Source organism: Oreochromis niloticus, linkage group LG12 (assembly GCF_001858045.2).
Source record: "Oreochromis niloticus isolate F11D_XX linkage group LG12, O_niloticus_UMD_NMBU, whole genome shotgun sequence".
Lineage (NCBI taxonomy): Eukaryota > Metazoa > Chordata > Actinopteri > Cichliformes > Cichlidae > Oreochromis > Oreochromis niloticus.
This window is the reverse complement of record NC_031977.2, coordinates 31,803,734-31,828,660: the sequence shown is the minus strand read 5'-3', so window position 1 is coordinate 31,828,660 and position 24,927 is coordinate 31,803,734. Positions and strand designations below refer to the sequence as shown.

Below are 24,927 nucleotides of genomic sequence, written 5' to 3'. Positions count from 1 at the left end.
AACAAGCTCCTTTTCGTCTTGAGGATGCGGCAACAGTGTTTTCCAAAAACAATTTCAGATTTCGATCCACCTGACCACGGAACAGTGTGCTGGTTTTTCTCACTCCATTTTAAATGAGCTTTGGCCCAGAGTGGAAGCAGCATTTTCTCATTTACACTGAAGGGCACAGCAAAACAGACAATCATTTCTCGAAGCTTTCCTGAGCCCATGGAATGATTTCGTGACAGAACCACGCTCATTTTTAATGCAGCACCTCCAATATAGAGTTTTGGTCCTGTCCCTTGCACACGGTGAATTCCAGATTGGTGAAACTCTTCCTGTCTAAGACGTTCTTTTATTCCCAATCACCTTACTAACCTGTTGCCAATTAACCTAAGTAGAAATAAAATGTTCCTTCAGCTGTTTTGTCTTAGTACCACTTACTTTTCCAGGCATTTGTTGCCCTATTTCAACTTTTTAAAGATGTGCTGCTGCCATCAAATCCAAAATGAGCTAATATTTTTCATGAAACAGTAAAATGTCTCAGTTTGAACATCTGATATGTTTTCTGTGTTCTATTATGAATAAAGTTTAGTTTACAAGATTTGCACATCTATTACGCAGCACCCAAGCTACGTGGAACTGGGGTTCTACACTTATTAGAAAACAGTATCAGTGATATGAAAGACAGGAAGTGATTTTAGTTTTAAGTAGATCTACAGTGTAAGAGAAGCGACTAAAGGAATTGAAAAAGGTTTCTGGCATAAAGTATCCCTTTTCTTTACTCATTTGATAAAACATGAAAAAAACAAAACACTTGTACAGCCAGTTAATGATTGTTGAAGCAGTAAGTTAATATCTAAATAAGAGTTCAGGTGTCACTGTGATACAGGGAAGGTAATATTTATGAAATATTGCTCTGATAACGGGGGTCAAAAAAGAGGAACGTTATTCATCACACCATTGTGAACAATTAGACCCGACACCACCTGCAAGTCCAGAAATAAAGTTTATTTCAGTTTGTCTTCAGCCTTCACAACAATTTAAATAGCAGAAGGACAGAAGACGTCCGTCTCTGTACACATTGGTTAGTAAAAAAAAAAAATCTAAACTCAGGTCAGACACTTCAACATTCACCGATACTGCGTCTCATTTTATTGTTTTTCTTTCTTTGCATTGAGAGGAAACATCCAAGTTGATGCAGCAACAGTAAGGGTCCATCAGAAGAGTTCATTAGAAGCACAAAAGTTCAGTTTGTCTCCCTTCTCTTGTCCTGAGGGAGTGCCTACAAAGAAAATGCTCCAGATAAAAAGAACTTCATTTCAAAGACAATCCTTTTAACACAGCTGGCCCCGCCAAGAGAACACTGATTGTTTGGCAACGAGCAATATTTTGGGGCAATGGAAGCTGAAACATTTCCCTGCAACCTGCTCCAGGTATAACCGTCCTAAAGGCCTGCAGCATGTTCATATTTTCCAGGAAATTATTGTTAAAGGACATTGATTTTTGTTTGTAATTTTAAAAGTCTGAAATTTTGAAATTCAAAATGACCTTAAAGTATTTAATCTGGTAATTCCACATAAAAAAGTTCCCATCGGATCATGCCAGAATCAGCTCAGTTTATATACAATAAATTTGGCATTTCACAATGAAGACATGATTCATTCACTGCGCCTTCATACTATGTTTTTTTTCTCCCAAGTCCCAGACCTTCTAAGTAGACATTACAGATGACTCTCAGGTTCAGCAGCTGGCTGCACGAAATTTCAGATGAAAAATTAATTAAAATTAAAACAATTCATATCCTCACAGAAAAAAAGTGTGACACTTCGAGTTGGTTTAAAACCGATTTTAAATTTGGTTGCAGTTTTTAACAAATTTCAAGATTGTCTTTTCAGTCCTGAAAATTTCATGTGTCCATCTGCTCCTGAAGTGATGAAGGAAAGATAAGGCAATTTAAAAAGCACCAACCCTATATGCTTTAGAGGCCTGTAATTCAGAGTTTTCACAGTATTATGGTAAAATTTTGCATGACCTCAGTTATGCTAAAGTTACTGTATAAAAACAAAAGATTACAAATTATTTTCTTATAATTAGTATCAAATTACTAATTATAATTTGGCAGAAAAGCATGAACGTTATGTTGAATCTTTGAGAAGGATTACAGACCTTTAAATACAAAAGGCCATATTTTCCCCAGCTGCTCCTTTGAGGCAACTTTCTGAAAACCTGAAGGTATAATCAGCAGGTTGGTGCGGCTGTCGAAATGACTGAATTATGGCTCTGCTGTGTCTGACGTCCCAACAATAGGGGGAAAAAAACCCCCCTGTAGGACAATGGGGTGTTTAGGGGAGTCTAAAGCCTGGGCTTCAGGGATTACTTGTACATACACTGACCTCATTACTTGAAACTAGGTTTAATGTGAGCATCCACCACTGTAACAGTATGTATACCACAGAAAAGAAGTAAATGCATAACAGGTCCCATTTAAAGCCAAATCTGACTGTTTTTTTAAGCCAAATGACAGCCTGTGTTTTTCAGTGTGCTCACTGGAAGGGGTGTGAAGCAAGCATGGGAACCTTTATGTCCTGAGTAACAGTAACGTTTTAACATTGTCATACCTCCTTTACACTTAACTGTCTAAATTTAGCAATTAAACAGTGAAGAGTGAGATATTTGGGAAATATCAATTCAGATAAATATTAAATGGGGAAAAAAATAAAAACATGAGGTGAAGAGACTCTGTACGCATAGTCCCCAGACTTAATCATCCAATCAGAGGCAAAGTGCACAGAGATGACAAACTAAAATGTTGGACTGTTCCTTTAACAGATCAGGAGTAGATGCAGGTAAATCCTCCTGAGCCCCACTGCCTCAGATATCCACCCACTACCGCAGCCCACCACACACAGCGAGTGTGCAAAGCCAGAGGAATAGCAAACTGCAAAAAGGTGACTGTAAACCATCTGAAACCGCAGTGCAGAATGATACTGACTCAAACTGCAGGAAATATACAGGAATTTGAATTAAAAACTAGAGAATAAAGTCCAACCACGGCGAAACATCAGTAACAGTATTTGAATGAACATAAACATGCGTTTAAAACATAACAGATGTGATCCAGTTATTCCCACAGCTTTTAAAAAAAACTGGGGCTGTAATCTGTGCTGCTTTTCATCCAATCAGGCAGACAGTAAAACAAAAGCCTTTAGAGGGCGCTACTGAGGCTCTAGAGGCTGTGTCAAACATTAAAGGTTTAGAAAATTGCAAATCATTTCAGGATTACAAGAAAGTGCCACAAAACTTTCCACCACTTAGGAATGCCTCATTTACTGAGTCCATTTAGTCCTGCTTCATATTGTTATCTCTGATATATGCTGTGACTTAGAGCTGGGCAGCATAGTTGGAGCCATTTATGCTGATGACAATTCTTCTATGCAATAAAATTATTTGATCTATAAAACACCAAACAAAAAACAAAACAAAAAAACCCCCCAAAAAACCCCCAGCAACATCTTTGCATTTATACCAATGTAAAGCAACATATTTAATGCAGTAATGTTCCTGGGAGGTAAATACCTTGTGAGTTCTTCTACAAAATTTAGTTTCAGGGAGACTGTTTAAAACTTAGAAACAAAGCTGAGGTTTCTGCAGAACACAAATGGACGTTTCTCAACTAAAGAGCACAAACTGTAATTGCATAAGGGATTAGAGTTAGAGTACATGGTCAGTGGTTCCAGCCAGCTACATCTAACCACTGAGAATCGTCTACACTGTAGACTCTACAGTGTGTTCTGCAGGCGCATGTATGGCGAGGTGGAAGCAGAAGTGGGCAGGGCTTAATCTTTTAAGGCGGGGTTACAGTCCTGAGCGTTGTTGATTGTTCGACTAAACGCTCACTTTTTAATCTATATATTGTTATGTTTTAGATTTTTTTAAATATTAACCCGACAATGCGGGTCTGCTAATAGTAAGTCAATGATTTTATAAATGACCGGCTTGTATTTGCCAAGTATTTCCAGAGTGTGGTGGAAACTTGAAAAGGTTAGACATATAAGTAAGAGTTCTGATAAATTTAGGTGGAAATGTGGCTAAATAAAGTCTCCCATTTTAAACACTGAACCAGAAAATGTTGCAGTGTTGACATAAAAAAAAAAAAAAATGGATAGCAGTATCAGATTACAGCCTCAGTCTTCGTGTTTCAAGCTTAAAAAAAAAAAAGCTTAAACGTTTTCTTTTCCCACTTCATCGTTCATACGGTCAGCCAGTTTATCAGCTGCTGTAGAAGGTGCATCTTTAAACCTCCCAGTCTCAAAAACACATCAAACTACTAATTTCTACTTCATGCCAAAAATTAAAAAGTTGAATATAATGTAAAAAAACAAAACAAAAACACATAATTAAATACTAATATATACAGTGGTTTTTAAAACTTGGTTGTTGTGCTGCTGCACGTTAGAAATGTGCATGATTATAACCACATAAAAAATTTTAATCATATAACTGTGTGTAAACATAAATACTAATATTCATAAGTTCATCTTTAGTGTTGATCAGAGCACAGTAACAGCGGCAGAGAAACAGGAACTACAAATCTCCATTTAGAAAATTGTTACACAAAAAGTGTCAACAAATAAAACAAAACAAACAAAAAAAGTAAAAATGCATGAAAAGCTGAAATATGGAGACGTGAGGTTTCCGTAGGACATCAGCTACCACAGCATCATCATCATCATCAGCCCATCAAATAAAACAAATCCTTCAGAGAACTTAAGACATGAAACAGTTTGTTTTAGTCCCTAAAGAAACCAATCAAAAGCCAAACATCTGAGACAATGAACACGAGAAACTTCAGTTACACTCTAGCTAGTTGTTGTTTTTAAAAGTTGTTTATATCTTTATACAGTGTCTGTTCAAAACAACAGTCATCTAAAGGCGCTTTTTATTGTAAGTTACATACTACATTATTAGAGAGAGAACTGCAACAATCACCTATAAGGAGTACTTGGTGACAACAGGGAGAATGAACTCCTTTTTAACAGGAAGAGACCTCCAGCTGAACCAGGATTAGGGTTGGGCTGCATTTAGTGTGACTGGGTGGAGGGTGGAGCAAAAGGGAAGAGAAAAAAGATGGACACAGAGACTACAAACAACAAGAGAGCAACAGTTGCACATAAAAGAATAAAAAGAAGTGAAGTAGAAGAGCTCAGTGCATCATGGGAAGTGCAGCCTGAACCTATAGCAGCATAAAAGGATGTTTCAGGGTCACCTCATCCAACCATAAGTAAAAGCTTTATTACAAAGAAAATTTTAGAAGTGGACAGTTCAGTTCAGGGTGTCTGTCTCCTGAATCCAAACTGGGAGCTAATTCTTTAGCCCGATAGCTGAATTCTTCAGCTCTCATTCTACAAAACTTTTACTACAAGGTCTTTAAGGTATGATGGCACCTGATCATTCTGGGCTTTCTATGTAAGGATGAAGAGTTAAAAAATACATTCTGGATTTAACAGGGAGCCCATGAAGTTGAGCTAATTTGGGAGAAATATGCTCTCTCTTTTTAGTCCCCTTAATCCTCTTACTGTTGCGTAGTGATCACTTGGGATCAACTGAAGGCTTTTCAGGGAGCTCTTAAGACATTACCACTGGAACATGTAAGGTCTGCCTATCAAGAAGCATTTTTATGTCCCGTGTCACTATTTGTGGTCAGTTTTCTGTAATGACTCACACAGATTATGTAAATTAATTTAAGTTTCTCATGTTCTGTCTCGTACTGTTTGCTCTTGATTGCTTTCTGTTTATTATGTTCATTCTGCCCTTCAGTAGGCACTCGCTGGTTAAACGTTACTAGTTTTGCTCTTGCCCTTGGCTCCGCCTCCTGGGCTGCTTTTACTCTCTGACTTCCTGCCAGATGAGTTCTGCATGGTGGACACTTTAACCGCAGAACCCGACTGACCACCACTGTTGTTGTTATTATGGTTTGAGTTTCCGCTCAGTGTCTCCATGATGGAGCGGAACGTCCCGAAAGGCCGCTTGCTTTCAGAACTTCCTGTTGGAGTCCTCTCCTTCCCTTGATGCACTTTTGTTGGCTCTGCCTCCTGACTGGAGCTCTTGTGCACCTGCTCATCGAATGTAACCCTCAGTTTGAGGTTCTGGGAGGTCTTCCTGCGAGACGAGGGAGACTTCAGAGCACTCTTGGGGCTGGTTGCGACTTTCTGGCCGTTGGTGGCATCCTGGTCCCCTGGAATGTCTGAGGTTTTGCCATCTGTGGCCTCAGGGTCACTGGAGGTGGGGGACGGGTTGTAGCCAATGCTATCTACTGACTTTGATCCACTGAGAGAAAATGCCAGCTTCCTCTCAACTGTGGAAGATGATGATGAGGGGAGGTGCTTTTTCATCATTAGTTGGAGGTGGTTTGACACCGGCTCCTCCTCTGTGATTGGCAAGTGGGATGGCCTATCAGGTCGTAGTGTGTTTGAGGGTGGAGCTCCCTGATTCTTGCCCTCTTCTGGTGGATAACCATCTGAATCGGATTCACTTAAGGAACGCTGCATGATCTGTTTGAGTCTTGCTAGTTTGAGCTCTCTCCTCTCCACCAGCCCAATTCTGCGGCCCCCAGGAGCCCCAGGGCCTTCTCTGCTCAGACCACCCGCAGGAGGCAGTCTCTCTCTAGGACAGAGTGTCTCAGACATGTCCTTCCCCAGGAGCTGCCGCAGCACGGAGTCTGGACCCACCCCACCCTGACGAACCAACCAGTGACCGTCCCCAGGAGTCCCCTCAGCAGTCAACATCATCTCTTGCCACGCCTCCACAGAGGGTTGATGGGAGCTGCAGCGCAGACAGGGAGACAGAGATCATGCTCCATGTTAATTTTTTTCTTTTCTTTTTTCCCCATGTGAACTTACTACTACTACTACTACTACTACTACTACTACCACCATTTCCTTTAATAAACATTAATCGATACTTGTTTTGCTACCAAAGTAACAGATGAACTTTAACACTGTCTGTACAAATACTGATTGTGTATTTAAGACACATTTGAAACTGTAAAACACATTTTTGAAAAGCTGAGACATTGCGTTGCATTTTTTATACAATATATACATAATGTGAGAGTAGTTTGCCAAGTGTGGCCAAACATGCACATGAAAAATAATATTCTAACTGATTAGTATCTCTACCTTTGGTTAGCGATGAAAGCAGTGTTAAACTGCCTAGTCAACTACTTATTCACATTCCTAGTATATACACACCATTCAACAGTATAACAGCCTTTTTATTTAAGCAGGTTGTTGCTCAGCTGTTACCTGCTAGATCTGCTGGAATCATTAGCAAAGATTTCTGCTGTGGTTTATTTGGCATGACCTAAGGCTCGCGTCTATGTTTTTCAAGTTATTGTGGTCCCTCACCAAGCTCTAATAAACAGACATACTAAGAAAACTGCTGCTGTGTCACTTTACCAGCTCTGACTCATAAAGCAGATCTTAGCTTCCACATCTTGACTTCTTTTATTAGATGATTAACTTTCATCTGTATGGCTTTTACACACCGAGCGTGTGTGTGTGTGTGTGTGTGTGTGTGTGTGTGTGTGTGTGTGTGTGTGTGTGGTAGGATAAGCCTGTTACCTGGGTGATCTAGACGGTGTCCCCTCTGCCTTGTTGGGCTCCATCAGTCTCTGCAGCTGTTTCTGTAAAGCCATTCTCTCTGACGCCTGTCTACATGACAGACATGCAACACATATAACAGATCTAACACTGAGACACCTCCTGTGTTCTTCCAAGAACACTGAAGTCTGAATACTGGCTGTTTCAAAACAAACATACATAAAGATTTCATGATGCAAATAATTCATAAAAGATATCCCACAGAGACGCAAATAGCTCTTTTCTACTAGTACCCACTCATCTTGGCTCAGCTTAACTTGGCTCGGTTTTTAGGGTTTTCCATTAGATAGCAGTACCGGGTATCAGGTACTTTTTTAGTACTTGCTCAGCTGGGGTTCGATGTGAGCTGAGCCTATGTGAAAATGTGATGTCAACAGACAGCATGCCACCGATTAACCAGTCAATGATGAGTCATGAGAGAAAAATCCAAACCGCCATTTTTAAAAGTTGTCCTCCACTGGACATCGAGGCACTGGATCTGTGTCGTATACAGATGATGTCACAGAACTTTCAGAGGTGTTGCTAAACCAACCCCATGTACATCAGGTGGTACTCAAATGTATTCAAAAATGACCAAAACCGAGTTGAGTGAGTCGAGCCGAGCTCAGCAGGTACTAGTGGAAAAGAGGGATGAGGTCATATCAGGTTTTCTGCAGGGCACAAGAAGTTTAACTTGGAATGGTTTAGATCCTTGGAGACGCCACTGAAATTTCAATAATTATACTGAATATACAGCCAATAAAAAAAAAAAAAAAAAAAAAAATCACAGGCCCTGGATAGTTTCAAGGCCTCCAGCATCTCTGAAGTGAATAAGAAGTTAAAAAAAATGGACGGCTGGATCTTTTCCAAAGAATTATTATTAATGACCACCAGTGTTTATGAAGTTCTCATCTCATAATGTGATAAGCTGAACACTTTGGGGTTATGACACATTTGAGACTCAGATAACAGGATGATAATACTACAATTCTAAACTATGCAAAAACACATCAACTTACTCATTGAGCTGCTTGGTGAGCTTAACAACCTGTGAGGCCAGCGACATGCAGGTTTCCACTACAACCAGGTAGCGCGCGCAAGTGGTGTGTCCCTGCCGCTCGGCACTCTGGGAAGGCCGCTCCCCCTGCTGGTTCTGGAATGTCACATTGGAGCCGTACTCCACCAGAGTCTGGATAAACAAACACAAACCTTTCACAGTTCTGAGCTCTAGCCCTCAAATTTCAGACGTTTCAAAGAAGCAGCTATCTCATTTAAACCATATCACTAGTTATCAGTATTTTGATTGTCAGCCTGGGCTAGCCAGCAGGAAGCAGACAAGACTAATAATATCCGCCCTTCCTTCAGCAGGGTGTGCCACCTACAGAGAAAATACCCCTCAGCCTCTATTGTAGGAAAATTAGCGAAAAGTGTAAAACCTAATTCTTGTAATAAATCAGTGTTGTGTCAGGTTAAGTACGAGAAAAAGGAACTAACCAGAATGTTGCAGCAAGCATTTAACCTTTTACTCTACAGAAGCGTGATGGACGGTGATAAAGTGATAAATCTCAGAGCAAAGAAACAATATTTAGGAACAGGAAAAAATGGTTCAAGATAGTTGAACTTTTAGAAAACCCCATGAAGGACACATCACCAGAGAAACAGATGAATGAAGACAAAGCATTAGCTGCTCTGAGACAATAAACAATATGATACTAGTCAGGTATAGACTATTTTGTGTATTGTATGTGTAATGTGTCATTAAAGTCTTTTATTTTAGTTTTTTATGCTAAATTACATTTCTTGTGACCCTCCGCTTTCTTGGCCCACAGCTAGTGGCATGAACCAACTCTCCACCTGCCGCAGGTTGAGGTTAGAGCTCAAGTCATTCAGTCCACACAGATTCTGACAGCAGGCGGACTAACAGCAGAGCCGACTGTATACTGTATTTATGGGAGCAAAACATCCAGCGATGTAAATCTTGAAGCTATATCACAGACTTAAACATCAGGTTACCTGTATACAGCTGAGGTGACCATACTGAGCTGCTATGTGGACTGCAGTGTTTCCGTTCTGGTCGACTTCATCCAGAGAGATAGCCTGTTCCTGCATGAACTGAAGCAACCACAGCAACACCTTCTCCTGAAGGGAGAGATGACATATCCATTAAAACAATATAACTGAATGTTCATCGTCTTACTGGATCGGTGAAATGAGTTAGAGTAACCATGATAATGTGTCATTATTTGTTAATGATAGTTAAACTTTATTAGGAGAATTTATTGCTGCTTTTAACAGTTCATGCGATTCAAGCATTTCATTTTAGCCTTTACACTAAAATATCAACACCAAAAACATGCCAGGTTAAGTTATTAAGATGCTCGTCCCTTGCACAGTGGCTTTACGCTACTCCTATTTCATAGGATGGGTTAAATAAAGTGAATGAATTTTCCTACTGGAAATAATAAAAGATAACTTTAAAATACAACATAAATTAAACTTAGACTAAATAACCAGACAAACAAATTCCCCACGTGTGGGACTAATAAAGGTTATCTTATCTTAAACAATCTGATTTGTTTATTGACTGCTGTGCCACAAAGTTGGAAATCACAGATGTCACAAGCAAATTATAAATTACCGATACATCCAACTACTGACTTGTAGGGATGAAAACACTCAATGCGTAATGTGGAAAAAATAAAATCGACTGCTCTCATCACCTGCGTGTGTGTGTGTGTGTGTGTGTGTGTGTGTGTGTGTGTGTGTGTGTGTGTGTGTGTGTGTGTGTGTGTGTGTGTGTGTGTGTGTGTCTTACCTGTCCATATCGGGCCGCGTAGTGGATCAAACTGGGATGTTCTCTGGTGCAGCTCAGCTCGGCAATGGCCTCTGTCTCACTTACCATCCACCTCACGCACTCCAGATGACCGTTCTACGACAAACACACACTCGTGTTTCAATCACTTCAAACCACATCAGCCGGTGCATGTCCAAATTGTAAGGTCTAATGTGACCAGATCAGTATTTAGCCAGCCAGCTTCTTTGAAAAAAAACAAAACAAACAACTAACGAGTGTTCTTCATGCAGGCAACAACTTCACCTAAAATAAACAAGTTTTTCTAGGAGTAAGAATGGGGCTGGCACAATTTATTTCTTATAATGTGTTACAGTGAGAAAAGACAGCTTCCTAAAATGTCACAACATGATTCTTGTGATATTTTCCAGAGAGGAACCATTACCTTCCTAACTATGCACTTATTTGGGTCTTTAGATCCAAACTGTTATGTACTACTGATATGTGGCCTAAAAAGTAGCCAAGTTCCCACAATGAGTCAGTGAAAAGATTTATGCCCCTGCAACGTGAGTAATATGACTACATTCATTTAACATACTTCAGCGAGGACCAGGTGGCTGGAAATCTGTCATCCTGTTAATCTAACTGTATAAACAACAGTCTTGTTAATAACAGCCAATCAGGAATCAGCAAACAGCTGCAGAGCTTGTCTCCAGATAACACACTTCCCTTCTGGCAGCCAATCAAGAGCCTAGTTTCCACTACAGGGCTGCCAAAGCAGGACCTGCTCATATTTGCGGCATTTAACTTCTTTCTTTCTAACATCCTGCGGCTGCCAATAGAGCTGGAGTAAACGTTTACCTAATTTTATCAAAAACCTCCATCTTATTATTACAGTATGACCTCACTGACCAGCTGTCAGCTACCAATCAAATGTCTGCATGCCCTTGTTAGCTTACAGATGTTTTTTTCTGCTTTCAGTAGGACTAATATTTTGACCTGCAGGTAAGAACAGTGGGAATTTGAAGACTTAAAGGGTATAGGGACACATTACATTCACATCAAGCAGGGTAGATACATAGCTAAAATAAGGCTGAAGCTGCATAAACACATTTTTTTACACGTTTGTTGGGCTTTACCTGACAAACAAGATACTGCAGTTAATGTGTGTAACATGCATGATGACACCGCTGAATGCCAACACTGCTGGGTGACCCTGAACACCCCACACAGTGGGGTCCCAGTACTCTGGCTTGATGTAATGCAAAGTTGTCTTCTCAATGCCATTAAAGCAGAATCTCTGCCAGCACCTGAATACAAACATGTTACTTTGGAGACATACACCCAGTCTAACACTGAAGTTCACCTTGACCCCCAGACCAGCGGGGGTGAGCTGCTGGTTGTTGCGCTCATTGAGACAATCCTCCCCCATCAAAGATGTGAGATGCTGCAGACAGTCGGCATGGCCCTGAGAGGCTGAGATGTGGAGCAGGTTGTTTCCATCCTCGTCTCTGATTAGCTCCAGATTATCAGCTGCCAGGTGAGGCTGCACAAGGAGGACAAAGAGGAGAAAACACAGAGGTTGTGAAGCATAAAGACCAAGGGGGTGATGAGGAGAAGGATAACAAAATATGATGAAATACGCACCAGCAATGAGATCTGTCCTTCTCTAACGATGTTAATGATGTTCTGGTTCTTCTTGGTTTCCTCGTCTACTTCCCCTCCTGCTCCGCCACTCCCTCCAAACCCCCTTGACCCACCTCCCACTCCTCCTGATGCAGGAGCCCAGGATTTGGAGCTGTCCTGCCTGCTCACGCTGCACCCTGGCAGAGGGAACATTAGTCCCGGGCCCCCTGGAGGGTCCACACCTGCTCTCTGGCTCTGAGAGTCTGGATAGACCCGCGCAGACAGCAGTTTGTCTGAAAATCATGTCATGTCTTTATATGTATATATATGTTAGCACAGAAGAACAGAACAGAGGACAGTACACTTGTTTAATACCTGCATCAGAGAAAGAAGAGAGAGAGGAGGAGCAGCTAAGGAGGCTAGAAGACATCTCTGGCTGGTAACCTCCTCCTCCACCTGGGGATCGGTGGAGGTGGTGGAGGTCTGGATCCATTGATTTGGACTTCCTCAGGTCAGACCACTTCACTGGTGACAGAACGCAATACTGCAGGAAACACCAGGTGAGCTTTTAGTTCAAGTGAGAAAATTACAGTTACAGTTATATTGGAGTCTGCAGAGGGTCCCAGTGCTGTGGAAGACATCATGCCTCATCCCTGTACCAAAGACGCCACCTCCCAGTGGCCCCCAGGATTACAGGCCTGTGGCACTGGCCTGTCATATCATGAAGACCCTGGAAAGACTCATCCTGGACCAGCTCCGACCCATAGTCAGACCACATCAGGATCTCCTTCAATTTGCTTACCAGCCCCGACTCGGAGCTGAGGACGCCATCATCTACCTGCTCAATCGTGTCTACACCCATCTGGACCAGCAGGCGAGCACTGCAGGGGTCATGTTTTTGACTTTTCCAGTGCATTCAACACCACCAGGCCGACCCTCCTGGGTGATAAGCTAGGTTGATGCTTCTCTGTGTCCTGGATTGTTGATTACCTGACAGGAAGACCACAATATGTGGGTCTTCCACATTGTGACAAGGTAATCAGAAACACAGGGGCACCACAGGGGACCGTCCTCTCCCCCTTCCTCCACCCTCTACACCACAGACTTCAGCCACTGCACAGAGACCTGCCATATTCAGAAGTTTTCTGGTGACTGCGGTGGTTGGATGCATCAGCAGGGGTGATGAGTCAGAGTACCGGGCTGTGGTCGGTACTCTGACCACGTGGTCAGAGTCACGTGGTGTGAACAGAATCATCTGCAGCTCAACGTGGCAAAGACCAAGGAATTGATCGTGGATTTTAGGAAGACCACGAAACGCTTGACCCCGTGGATTGAAACAGGGGTCAACGTGGACATTGTGGAGGACTATAAATACCTTGGAGTACACATAGACAATAAACTGGACTGGGTTAAAAACACTACAGCACTTTACAGGAATGGCCAGAGTGGTCTCTAATTTCTGAGGCGGCTGAGGTCCTTCAACATCGGTCGGGCAATGCTCAGGATTTTCTGTGAGTCTGCTGTGGCCAGTGCAATCCTCTATGCTGTTGCATGCTGGGGCAGCAGGTTGAGAGTTGCTGAGGCCAACAGACTCAAACTGATCCGCAAGGTCAGTAATGCTGTGGGTATGAAGCTGGACTCTCTTAAAGTGGTTTCGGGAGGCGAATGTTGTCCAAGATAAAGCCAATGTTGGATAACACCTCCCACCCACTCCATGACATGCTGGCTAGCCACAGGAACACGTTCAGTGAGAGACTGAGAGTACCAAAAAGCACCTCTGAATGACACAGGAAATCATTCCTGCCTGTGGCCATCTCGCTGTACAACTCCTCCATCTAACACACTGTAAACACTGCAATAGTTACATCTTTTCGCACACGCTCTTTTCTTACTCTGTAATGTTGCTGTCGATTTTCTTGATATTTATTTATAATCACCTTTGTAGTCACATTTGAATATATTGTGCTATTCCTTATATCTTAACATACTGTATTGTTAAATAGTGTAGTCTGTTTTTGTTAATGTTACTGTAGAGGAGCAACTGTAACCCACATCATTTCCCTAGGGATTAATAAAGTATTCTGAACCACTGATATTTAAACATCAGTGGTTCAAATATTGTGCCCTTTTCTGCATATTATTACTCCACTGTGTACTTTAAATATTAAATAAGATGGTTATTGAAGATGAAAAAACAAAAAAAACCTTTCTATTTTACATTAAAAGATAACTTTAGCTTCATCCACATTAGCTTCACTTTTCAGAAGTGGAAGTTATATTTATTTTTTTATGTATATGTTTAAGTCTGGACAGAGGCACTGTGATCTGTAAATACATACACAAATATGAAGCATAAAAGATGCTGGCTGACTCACCTGCGTTTGTGAGCTACTACTGCTGCCCAGGCTCAGAGGCTCATTGTGGGTTAAAGCAGAGTTCTTCAGCCCTCCTCCCCGGTTCCTCTCCAGCGTGCCTCCACCCATGTTGCTCCCCGTCACTGACCGCTTGTCGTGGGGAACACGGGGCAGCGTGGACATCTGCTGACTGGACTTGATATAAGGCACATCCAGGATCTCATCCATGTCCAGGTCATAGTGCTCCAGTTCCCCAAACAAAGCCTGGGGGTTGTTGCTCCCTCCAACAACACCAACACTGCTGCCCAGGCTCTTAGCCTTTCCTCCCTGCCCGTCAGAGGAGGCATTAGTCTGTTTATCAGGGTCATCCTTACTACTCTCAGCTGGCTCCCCTAGAACCAGCCCCTGACCTTGGACTTTACCATCGGTCTCTGCGTCAGTGGTTTCTGGTTGGTGCTTAAGAGGTGAGACCCTCTTCACCGGCCGGAACTTACTGTGAACCTCAGCAATCCCTGTGGGTTTGATTCCCCCACCGCTGTGGGAGGACACACCGCGGCTCCAATTGATGGCTGGAGCTGCAGGAGGACAGGATGATCAGAGATGTGATCTAAACTATTTCCAGCCAAACTGTAATTATATTATTGTTAAGTTACCTGGCCTCTCCTCTGCCTGACCATCGCTTCTCCTGGACAGCTCAGGGATGCTCTTCAGAGATGTGACAGAATACTGTAGGAGGATGAGGAAAGATTTAAAAAAAAAAGAGAGAGAAAATTGTACGCAGCAGTCCAGCAGCTGTGCAAAGAAGTTATATTTAGATATTAGCCAATTACTTTAAGTACTGACAGATTGTAACTTGAAGCAGTTACAGCTGTGTAATTTCAAACTCCTTCCTACACAGACCTAAAGCCAAGAAAATCTGTCCAAATCTTTCCGTCATGAAAGTTAACGATATAAAAAAAATGCACTGACCAAATGCGACCAAGAACTGAGAGCAACCTCACTAAAACTTCTGCACGATGCTACAGTCAAGGCCACCTGTATCATCTCAGCCATCCAAAATTGATAAAATGCTATGAGCTGGCTAATTCATTTGATTTTATTTTCCTATTTTCAGATAGATAAAACAGGTCCTGCCCCTTACCCTTAGGATTAGGGTGTATGGCTGATTTATAATGTAACTTAGAGGAAAGTGCATCCCTGCTCCATGCCTTTGCCACTACCCTAAAAGCCCACATCCTGTGGAACCTGTGCAATGATCACTAACAGCTGTCTGCAGCTGCCTTTGTCTCAGCATCTCTGACTTTAACCTGATCTGTTTTCTGTGGTGTGTCAGTTGGTTATCAGCTTCAGCTCCTCATCACTTTTTATCTGAGGTTACTGCCTGAGTCTGCTGCTGGCACCATCTGCACAGACATGGTCTGGTTATATGTGGATAATCCAGGCCCAAATGAGCCTCTAATGTATTTACTAGCACATCATATGTCAATTAACACTCTCACTGGTAGTCTCTTGAGTTGCTCACCTGAAAATCTATTGTGTTCTTGCCCATTTCATGTCGTCATTGGTCATTTCCCCCGCAGCTGTTTGAAGTTGCCAAATATCATTCACTTTTTACAGTCTCTCAATGACACGTCCCTGCAAATTGCTTCCAGTGTGCATGTAACTTAACTCTCTACTGAACAACTCCTCTATTTGTCTTTCATTTTAAGTGTTTTTTTTAAGTTCCTGCAAAAGTACACATTTTTTATGAAGTTCACTTAATGGGGATGATTTTAAGTCAATCAACAGTCATGCTAATCATTGATCAAAATAATATTTTTTTTAATGAACTGAGCAACCATAAATATGCGTATTGCAAAGTTAGCATTATTTACATAGCTGTGTGTAAACTGAAGGGTGGTAGTGAATATCATGTTTTTGAGCTCCGGAGACTATATGTAATTAAGAACAGCCATTATACGCTTTGACTGGTAGGGCAAGCGTGTGTGCTCATGGGGTTTACACAGTGTTTTGTCATTAGGTGCTTTTCTGGGGGGGAAAGTAATTAAAGGGATATGCAAAGTTCTAAATCTAGTAAAACAGATGTCAGCTCAAGTGGAGATTATGGATAGTTCCACAAATATTCAAATTCAAAAAACTGAAAATAAAATCCTTACGCAAAGACTGAACTGCTTTATATTCTGTTAGCTGCGTACAACCCCATCAAACTTTACTGGTGATGAAGATGCAGCTGGTAGTTGTGCCCCTGTGGGCAGCTTGTCATGTCATACTGACCACTGAATCATCAGAGAAGTCGATCTCATCCAGGTCGAGGTATTCAGGAGCCTCCATCTTCACACCACATCATCAGCCTCACAACCAGCTGCAGACAAAAAGGCAAGATGTCAATGTGTGACTGTAAAACCACTAACAAAGCAACAGGATATCACTAATGGTTTCCCTCTGCTCATCAGCATCAACATTCAAAGTCAATAGACAGTTTTGTGTTTCTGTGTTTGATGAATTAGATGTTTGACCTGTTGTTTTTGGTTTAGCCGAGCCAATTAAAAAAGTCCTGTTTTCAAATTTATGGGAACAATTTAAAAAAAAAAAGGAGACTTGGGTTTTACTGGTAGTTATTCTTCCCACCACGTTTCTGGGGGGGGGGGTTGCATTTCATACAAATCAGGACAATAAAAGCCACAACCTTCTTTGCCTATGTTTTTTATTTAGCAGCATTTAAATCATAAACATGAAAAAAAAAAAAAAAAACACGTCTGGGAATTACTGTTGCAGTGATATGATCAGCAGGGATAAAACACAGGAAGTAGCTGCAGGAAACAGTTTGGCTGAAAGTGGGCGTTAAAGTGCTTTTTGATGATCTTTTTCTAACTGATATGACAAATTTCTGCACAAAGTCAAAGAACAAATAACAAAGTCACTTCTATTTTAAGGAGAATTTTGTCTTTCACCCACCAAGAAAGGGCTAAAAGGGATTATTTGAAGCAAATCAAATCCTCTTCGACTGGGTAATGCCGCACATTTAAAACTGCCTAAAGCCCTAACTGTCAACTGCACAATCTGACTGAGCGGTTGTGATCAAAGGCAACAAACAGCGGGATAATCAGGACTAATCACAGAGCAGCGTGACTTGTACCATGAGCACGCAACCTCAACAAACACAAGAGCAAGAAGCTCCCTGGCAACAAAAGCCAAACTCTGAAACAAGAAACAGAAAAAAAAAAAAAAAGAAAAAAGAAAAAAAAAATCAGTCAAATCTGAAAGTTTTCACTATTTTTTTGTACAATAACTTTAGGCTATCTAATGAAGCCATGCAGAATTTTACTCCCACATTAGGAAACCTTTCCGCTTTACATGCATGGCCTCTGAGTACATAGGAATTCATTTATAAAATGCCTAAATTTTCCAACATTTTTGTGTCCTCTTAACATCATAGGTAGAGGATAACCACATGAAAATTTCAGGGATGATAAACACATGTAAGCTGCATGCCTTCATTCATTGCTATGTAAAGTGTGATACAAACTGCAAATGAGACCATTCGCCTTCAAAACAAAAGTTGGACTTGGCTGCAGACGTAGGGCACAACTTTTACTCTGAAGCCGAACCTTCCAAGTTCCCAGGCTGCATTGCATGCATTTTCAAGTTTTACTACTATCTGGAAAGTAAATGGGGAGTGTTTCCAGACCAGTTGGCATCTTTCACGCAAACTAGAGGCAACCACAGCAATCTGTTAGTGACCAAACCTTACCAAACCTTGACCTCACAAGGAGGCTTTTGGTGTGGCGCCCTCTTTCCAACCAATATCACCTGATGACTACATGAAACCTCCAGTAACCACTCACAACCTGTGGTTACCAGGGGATCACTGACTAATCATTGGGCCTGCATGAATGTGGCTGATTGGGGCAAGTAACTGATTTCACAGCAACTTCTAGCAACCACTCTGGAACTGGTCATGGGGTTGTCAACTGGTCTCTAGGCCGGTGTGACTGAGGGCTAAGATGGCTTATGAGGTTTCTAACTATTACTTTTGTTCTTTAATCAATTTACACACTAACCCTATAAAAGTCTCCAGAGCCCACAGGGATGTTTCCAAATTACTCATTTTGTCAGAGGGAGAGAGAATGTGAAAACACATATTGAACAGATTCCATTTACATGACAGCACAGAAAAACTCAACAATCACATCGGCACTGTTTCTAGTTAAGATCCTGACAGACTGCAAGGAAAGAGAAGACACGTCATCAGCTCATGTCATTCATCAGTGCCATTCTCTTTCTTTGAAAATCCGGCCAAATAGAGAATAAGCTCTGACCATGAAGCTGGTATGGTTTGTAAAAAAAAATATTGTTCACCAATGCTGTAACCGCCAGTGTTTTCTGTGTCATTTCCTGTTGTATTCCAGCTGGTAGGATTAAGTAACCAGGGAGTAACATGGTTATGGCTTAAATCAGATCGTGTTTACATATCTTTTTTGAGTTCAGAGCTCATAACAACAATCAGATCAAAGATGAAACTGGCTTTGAAAGCTCTTCATAGAAACCAACCTCACACAGACTAGTTTCCAGTATTTAGTAAATTACTTTAAAGCTCTATTAGCATATTTTTATAATAACACTTGAGGCCATTTTAATTCTATGTTTCCCACTAGGGCTGTTCGATATAACGATATATATCGGATGACGATATAAAAACGTCTATCGTTTCATTTTACGCTATCGTTTGTTTCGTGGTGTCGCAAAATAAACTGTTTACGGCAATATTTTTTTATCGTTTTGATGGTCACTGTAGTGGCTATATTAATTTCTTAATTTCTCTCTCTCTCTTATAATTATTATAACCACACTACGGACGGACAAGCGCACGACAACATTGTGGTTAGCAACAACGACGGTAACACCATCGCGTGTCCGCTTGTTTATGTTCCACATAAACCCTTCCCAATAAAGCTCAAGATCCTGTTGAGACTTTTCAAAATAAACTCAATCACGTGAAAGAGCAGATTATTTACAGATGAGAAGCAAAACAAGAGCCGCCAGGTGCTAAAAAATAAACCTTAGACTCAAACGTTAGAACAGGCTTTTCCCCGCAGCACGCTGTGTAATAAATACTCACAAAGAAAACGGCGGCCGTTACCACTTATGTCTAAAAATGTATAGTTTCATGCATCGGTTAAAACACTCGACTCCAGCTACATGACGCGCAGCTGGAAACACTTCCCGCAAGTCGAGCTGCCCGAGATTCACATATTTTACAGAAAATGTTACATTTTTGTGATTTATATCGTTATCGGACGATAGATGTCTTAATATCGGGATATGAGATTTTGGTCATATCGCACAGCCCTATTTCCCACTTACAAAATAACTACCAAAAACTGCCAAAAAGTGAAAAATATACTTCTTAGAATTGAAAGTAAGATGTGCTGAAGAAAAGATGAGACATCAAAAGACAGACACATTATACAGTATAAGAAGGAGATTTCACTGAACACCCAGTGGCCCACTCCTTCACACAAATACCCAAACAGCAATAGCAAGTCAATGTTGCCACGTTGTGCGGCACACGTATACTGTTGAGGTTCAGTTTCAGCTGCGTGGGAGTGGGTGTATCTCTCTCAGTCGTTATTGTAAAGATGGAGGTAAATACACTTCTTGAAATGTTCCTTGGCTCATTATTGAGTTCAATGCAAATGTATTTATACAGCATCAACTGACAACAGCAGTCACCAAATTCCCCTTTATATCCCATGGTTCATGTTCACCTGAACCTTATATAGATTTTCTTAAAAAGTAAAGTTTTAAGCATAATTTTAAAGTAAAAAATACATTTTTTTTTAAACCCAAGCTGGGAGCTGGTAATACTTAGCAGTATTGCACAGATGAAAGATGACAGTCCTATATGTGATTTCAGTATGCAAGTTAAAGAACATATGCTGGTCAAAAATGACTCACATTACAACAGGAGGACGCAATAATGCCACCCAGAGTATCAGGTTAGACAGTATTTTGGAATTTTTTAGGGCCAAATACAGTGACCTCAGTTTTGTTCGAGTTTTGAAGTCAAAAATTACAAGACATGCCTGTAGCTTCAGTAATGGATTTTCTCCCTGACTTAATAGTTAAAGAAAATCAGTTATTATCTGTATAGTAATAGAAATGTAACCATGTATAACTGCATTGCTCTCTGCACCACATGAAACCCTATAGAACTCATGACTCCATCTTTTGTATGACAGGAAAAAAACCCTCCAAGTTTACATAAATAAACTGGAACTGGACAAATATGATTTAAAGCAGCACAGCAGATTTCTACCATCATCCTTCTCATCTGAAGCAGCGTGCCATTTGATCAGTGCTTTATAACTTGCAACTGGGACGGGTAGTTATTTTTCTTTACCTCATTCTCAAACTAAGTCAACATTTTTTGTGTTTGTTTATTTAACGGTCTTATTTGGCTATAGGTGGAATTTTATACACACAAGACCAATGAAATGTATGCACATTTAGAAAGAGGCTTCAAAACAACAGCTACAATAACTCCCAAATTGTTACAAAGGTGGCTGTCAAAAAAAGCGGCAAAATTTCTTTGTAGACTAAATTTGTGCTGATGTTAAAAAATATCTACACACACAAATTAGAAATAAAAAATGAAAATTAAAAAAACTGATTGCCCGTTATCCCCATTATTTGCAAGAAATCTGCAGCTTAATCAGTGATGGAAGAATTAGTCATGAGAGGATCACAAGAACCTAAAATAACACCATGGCTACAGTGGAGTCAGACTGTGAGACCTCTCACGTCATCAGGTGGTGTACCTACAATAAGATCCAGATGTTCTGAGGGAACAGTTCATTTCTTTGGCTCTTTCTTTCGGGATCATGGTGCCTGTTGATGTGAGATCATTTACAACTATCTACATTTAGAACCAAACTGAAAAATCGTCAATTTTCTCACATATATAATAAGTTACTGTGTGCCGCTGTGCCATGCCTCGCCTTAAAGAAGCTTTAACCCCTACTCTACCACCGAACTTTCTCATCTTTGATTACTAACATTTTTTTCCTTGTACATTGCTTTCAGAGAAAAATATAGCAAGAAGTAATTTAAAATTCATATGGTCATTTTCAAGGCAATAATAGAAATGTGTCTGTTTCTTTGGCCACACATTAAGACTACGCTTAGAGATTTCTTTATGTTTTGAGAAGAACAAACGTCCAGTCATGGAAGTCCAAGATGTTCAGAAAGCAACACACTGTGGTGCGTCCGTGTAAGACTGGAGCTGTTTTCAGACTGCGTGGGAGTCAACGGGTCAAAATAAAAAAACCTCTGATTGCAGCTTTGAGAAAGAGTCGAGCCTGCATATCCTTGATAACAACAGTTTAGGCTTCGAAACCCGACATCAAAAATAACATAGAACTTTTAAAGAAAAGAAAAGGAAGGAGGACAACGTCTGCTCACTCTGTTTATGTGAACAGCTGACGAGTCCAAATCCTTCCAGGCAGCAAGACACAAAAATAATCAGAGATGAAGCGTTGTTTTGGACGAAAGACAAGAAACAAGGATGGGAGATTATTCTTTCCTCAAAGTGTAATTAGAAATTTACTGCATGCTACTTCGCATTTCCCATGGAAATCAGTGAAACTAAAATCCACCTTCCATCATCTCAAAGTCTCCCTTATTTACATGTTCTGACTTGTTTGTTGAACTAGTGTAAAAATAGAAATGGAAGCAGTGATCTAACGACCACTGGGAGCGGGGAATGCACACAGCACCTCTAAAACCCTGAACTCATCGTGAGGTTGTTGGGTTCAAGCGCCGCTGTCAGCTGAGCCCTGCCAAACACAGGTTGCAAGATAAAGCTGTAAATCAGACAGAATCGAGACACGGAGTTTCTTCAGAGCTCACCAAGTTAAATTTAAATGACAGCATACAGAACGACATTCAAAACCTGGATTACAATCATAATATCCAAAGTAAGTCCATGCAGTCGAAAACCCACACTGACAAAAGAAAGTGCAATGATAGCCACAGCATATAACAATAAGTCCCATGACACAGCTGACTAAATGGATGCTACCTGGGGAGACGATGAGCAGTAGAAAATAAAAAATAGATGATAGATTACCCAATTAAGGAGGAACAGCTAATATCAGCACCCTATTTTTATTCTTGGACTGGGCATCATTCATGGTTCATTATTTATCTTTATCAGGGCATCCAGTTCATCTTCTCTCACTCAAACAAGCTGCTTAAACAAGCCATTTAGAGTCTGACCTAGAGTCTGTGGAAGGAGCCAGTTGAAATGGTTTGGACATGTGACCAGGATGCCTCTCAGAAAACCTCCTACAGTAAAGGGAGTTATCTCTCCGTACCAGCTCACCCTCAAAACGCACATTTCGTCAAGCTAGGAACACTTTGGTGTTTAACCAGTGCTCCGCTGGGACTGCTGTGGGACTTTCTGGTTACAGGAGCCATTCAGCTCCTCAACCAGTGTTTGCACCAGAGAAATAAATGCTACTTTCAAGTGCTCACTTATTCACAAGAGGTTTCCACGACAAGTAGCCTCGTATGTTTGATTTGACAGGTGGTTACTTTACCTATTCTGGCCTTAATATTAGCTGGAAGCAGTCTGATAGATAACAGCTATTTTTTCCAGTAAAAACTGAGTAAATCTATCAAAAATCTGCAGATTTCAACACCTCAGAAAAGAAGATTGTCTTCACACTTTAAGTGTAACAAACCAAGACTTCTGCTCAGCAGCTGTATTTCACGTTGTACAGAAACAGCATTAAATACGTAATCAGATCAATGAAATCAGCTGGTTGCAATTAAACACAAAAGCTTTAAAATATGCAAATATCGAGAAAGATTCATTTGAAATACAGATTAACTCAAGATGTGCATGTAATTAGCGAAACATCACTACCGTGAGGTTTTTGTTTTGTTGAGTATCATTATAGAATTTATGTTGCAAAGACAAAAATGAGACAAAAGTCAAATTAACATCTGAGATCAGTGTTTATGTGATTCCTGCTTCATTTTCTTCTATACCCAAAAGGAATACTTCGCACTAGACAACAATTAATCCAATCAGAAAGCACTACTTGCATACTTTAAATGAAAAAAGTACATGTAGTATGGTAACACTTTAAAAGCAGATAAAAGTAAAATGTATTTAAAAGGACAGTTAGTATGAAGCAGACTTAAAGACGCCAACAGAGCCCTATGCTTTCTGCTTTATAGATGACAACAAAGGATGGGAGGCGAGTGTGCTCCTATGATTCTTGCTGACAGCTTGTTTAATCCTCTGATACCTGCTCAAGCAGCAGGAGGCTAATCAGCTAAGCTAGCTAGCTAATCAGCATCTAAAGAAGCTAATGTGGAAGCTAACAGGCTAGCCAGGCTGGCAGTTGGAAAATTGGGTCAAAGAGAAAGCTCAGGTAAAAGATAAGGCGGTCGGAATAAGGAGCCGTTAGCTCTCGGTTAACGGACAGTTTTCAGACACGGTACCTTTTGGAAGTCAGGCAGCCGAGGGGGGTTAGCAGGCTTGAGGAGCTGGTTGCTGCTAGTGGTAACGCTAGCTGGATGGTCGTTGGATCCAGCTGTTTTTTTCCCTTCTGTCGCCTCTCTGTCTTGAAAAGCACAAAGACTTTGACATATGGGCAGCACAAAGCGCCGGAAACAGGATGAGCGCTCACTCTGAGGAAATTTCCCAGGACCACGTAGTGTGGAGAAAAGAAAAACTTCACTTTCTTTTGGATTTTCAGGCTAAATAAAGCAAAAATAAATAAATAAATAAATAAATCGTGTTTGTGTTTTCTTTTACTCGTACTGTTGTGCAGCGGGGTAGCTTATTCACTGTGGTATATTGTAATAAGCAGCAGTTATTACTACCTCCCACCCGCAGGTGGCACTGTGGTATTGTATGTGATTGAAGAGTGTTCGTAGTAAAAAAGACCAGACCTCCACCATTGCCTCGTCTCAGTCCTCTGTGCTTTATCAAAGTTGGCCTTGGTCGCAACTCATGTTAAACTGGCAGTTGGAGCAACGCTGCTTAAAGTCATAACATGGTGTCAGAAGTTGGCAGGACCGTGTGAGCAGGGACCGACCGCGACGTGAGTAAGCTAGCTGTGGATTAGCTAACGGTGGACGGTGCTAACGGCATGGAGCAATTCAAGCCACCATCGCCGCTACTGCTCACCGGCAATTTATCTGAGACCTGGCGCAGGTGGGAACAAAGATTCAGACTGTATATGACTGCTACGGGTGCGCTGGAGAAAGATGAAAAGGTTAAAACAGCCATTCTTCTCCACACTATCGGCGAGGAGGCACTTGAAGTGTATAACACACTCACTGTAACCCCGGCCGGAGACGCGCTAGCTATGGAGGACATTCTGAAAGCGTTTAAGGAATACTGTAGTCCACAAAAGAACGTTGTTTTTGAGCGCCATACATTCTGGTCATACCCAATGTCAGCAGGTGTAACAGTGGACAGATATGTCACAGAACTCCGTCAGAAAAGTAAAAG

The 24,927-nt window shown here is 41.1% G+C and overlaps 1 protein-coding gene across 1 annotated transcript; it reads right to left on the bottom strand.

The window, feature by feature from the left end:
- Positions 1-969: 969 nt before the first annotated feature.
- Positions 970-24,100, bottom strand: sncaip (synuclein, alpha interacting protein). The gene is made up of 12 exons (XM_005451453.3): positions 23,910-24,100; positions 16,668-16,755; positions 15,047-15,119; positions 14,415-14,968; positions 12,415-12,583; positions 12,061-12,332; positions 11,780-11,959; positions 10,438-10,551; positions 9,636-9,761; positions 8,642-8,811; positions 7,605-7,694; positions 970-6,804 (listed from the first exon to the last, which is right to left on the bottom strand). Exons 2-12 carry the CDS (start codon positions 16,722-16,724, stop codon positions 5,814-5,816), a joined length of 2,796 nt encoding a protein of 931 aa, XP_005451510.1. The 5' UTR covers positions 16,725-16,755; positions 23,910-24,100; the 3' UTR covers positions 970-5,813.
- Between the last annotated feature and the right edge of the window lie 827 nt (positions 24,101-24,927).

Bases quoted from the DNA above. Each gene is read 5' to 3' on its own strand.
- sncaip (XM_005451453.3), bottom strand. From the start codon at position 16,724: ATGGAGGCTCCTGAATACCTCGACCTGGATGAGATCGACTTCTCTGAT. The intron at 12,333-12,414 runs GTATTAAACAAG...CATGATTTTCAG, and splicing joins CTCTTCTTTCTCTGATGCAG to ACAAACTGCTGTCTGCGCGG. The intron at 9,762-10,437 runs GTAAGACACACA...CTCTCCCTTCAG, and splicing joins ACGCGGCCCGATATGGACAG to GAGAAGGTGTTGCTGTGGTT.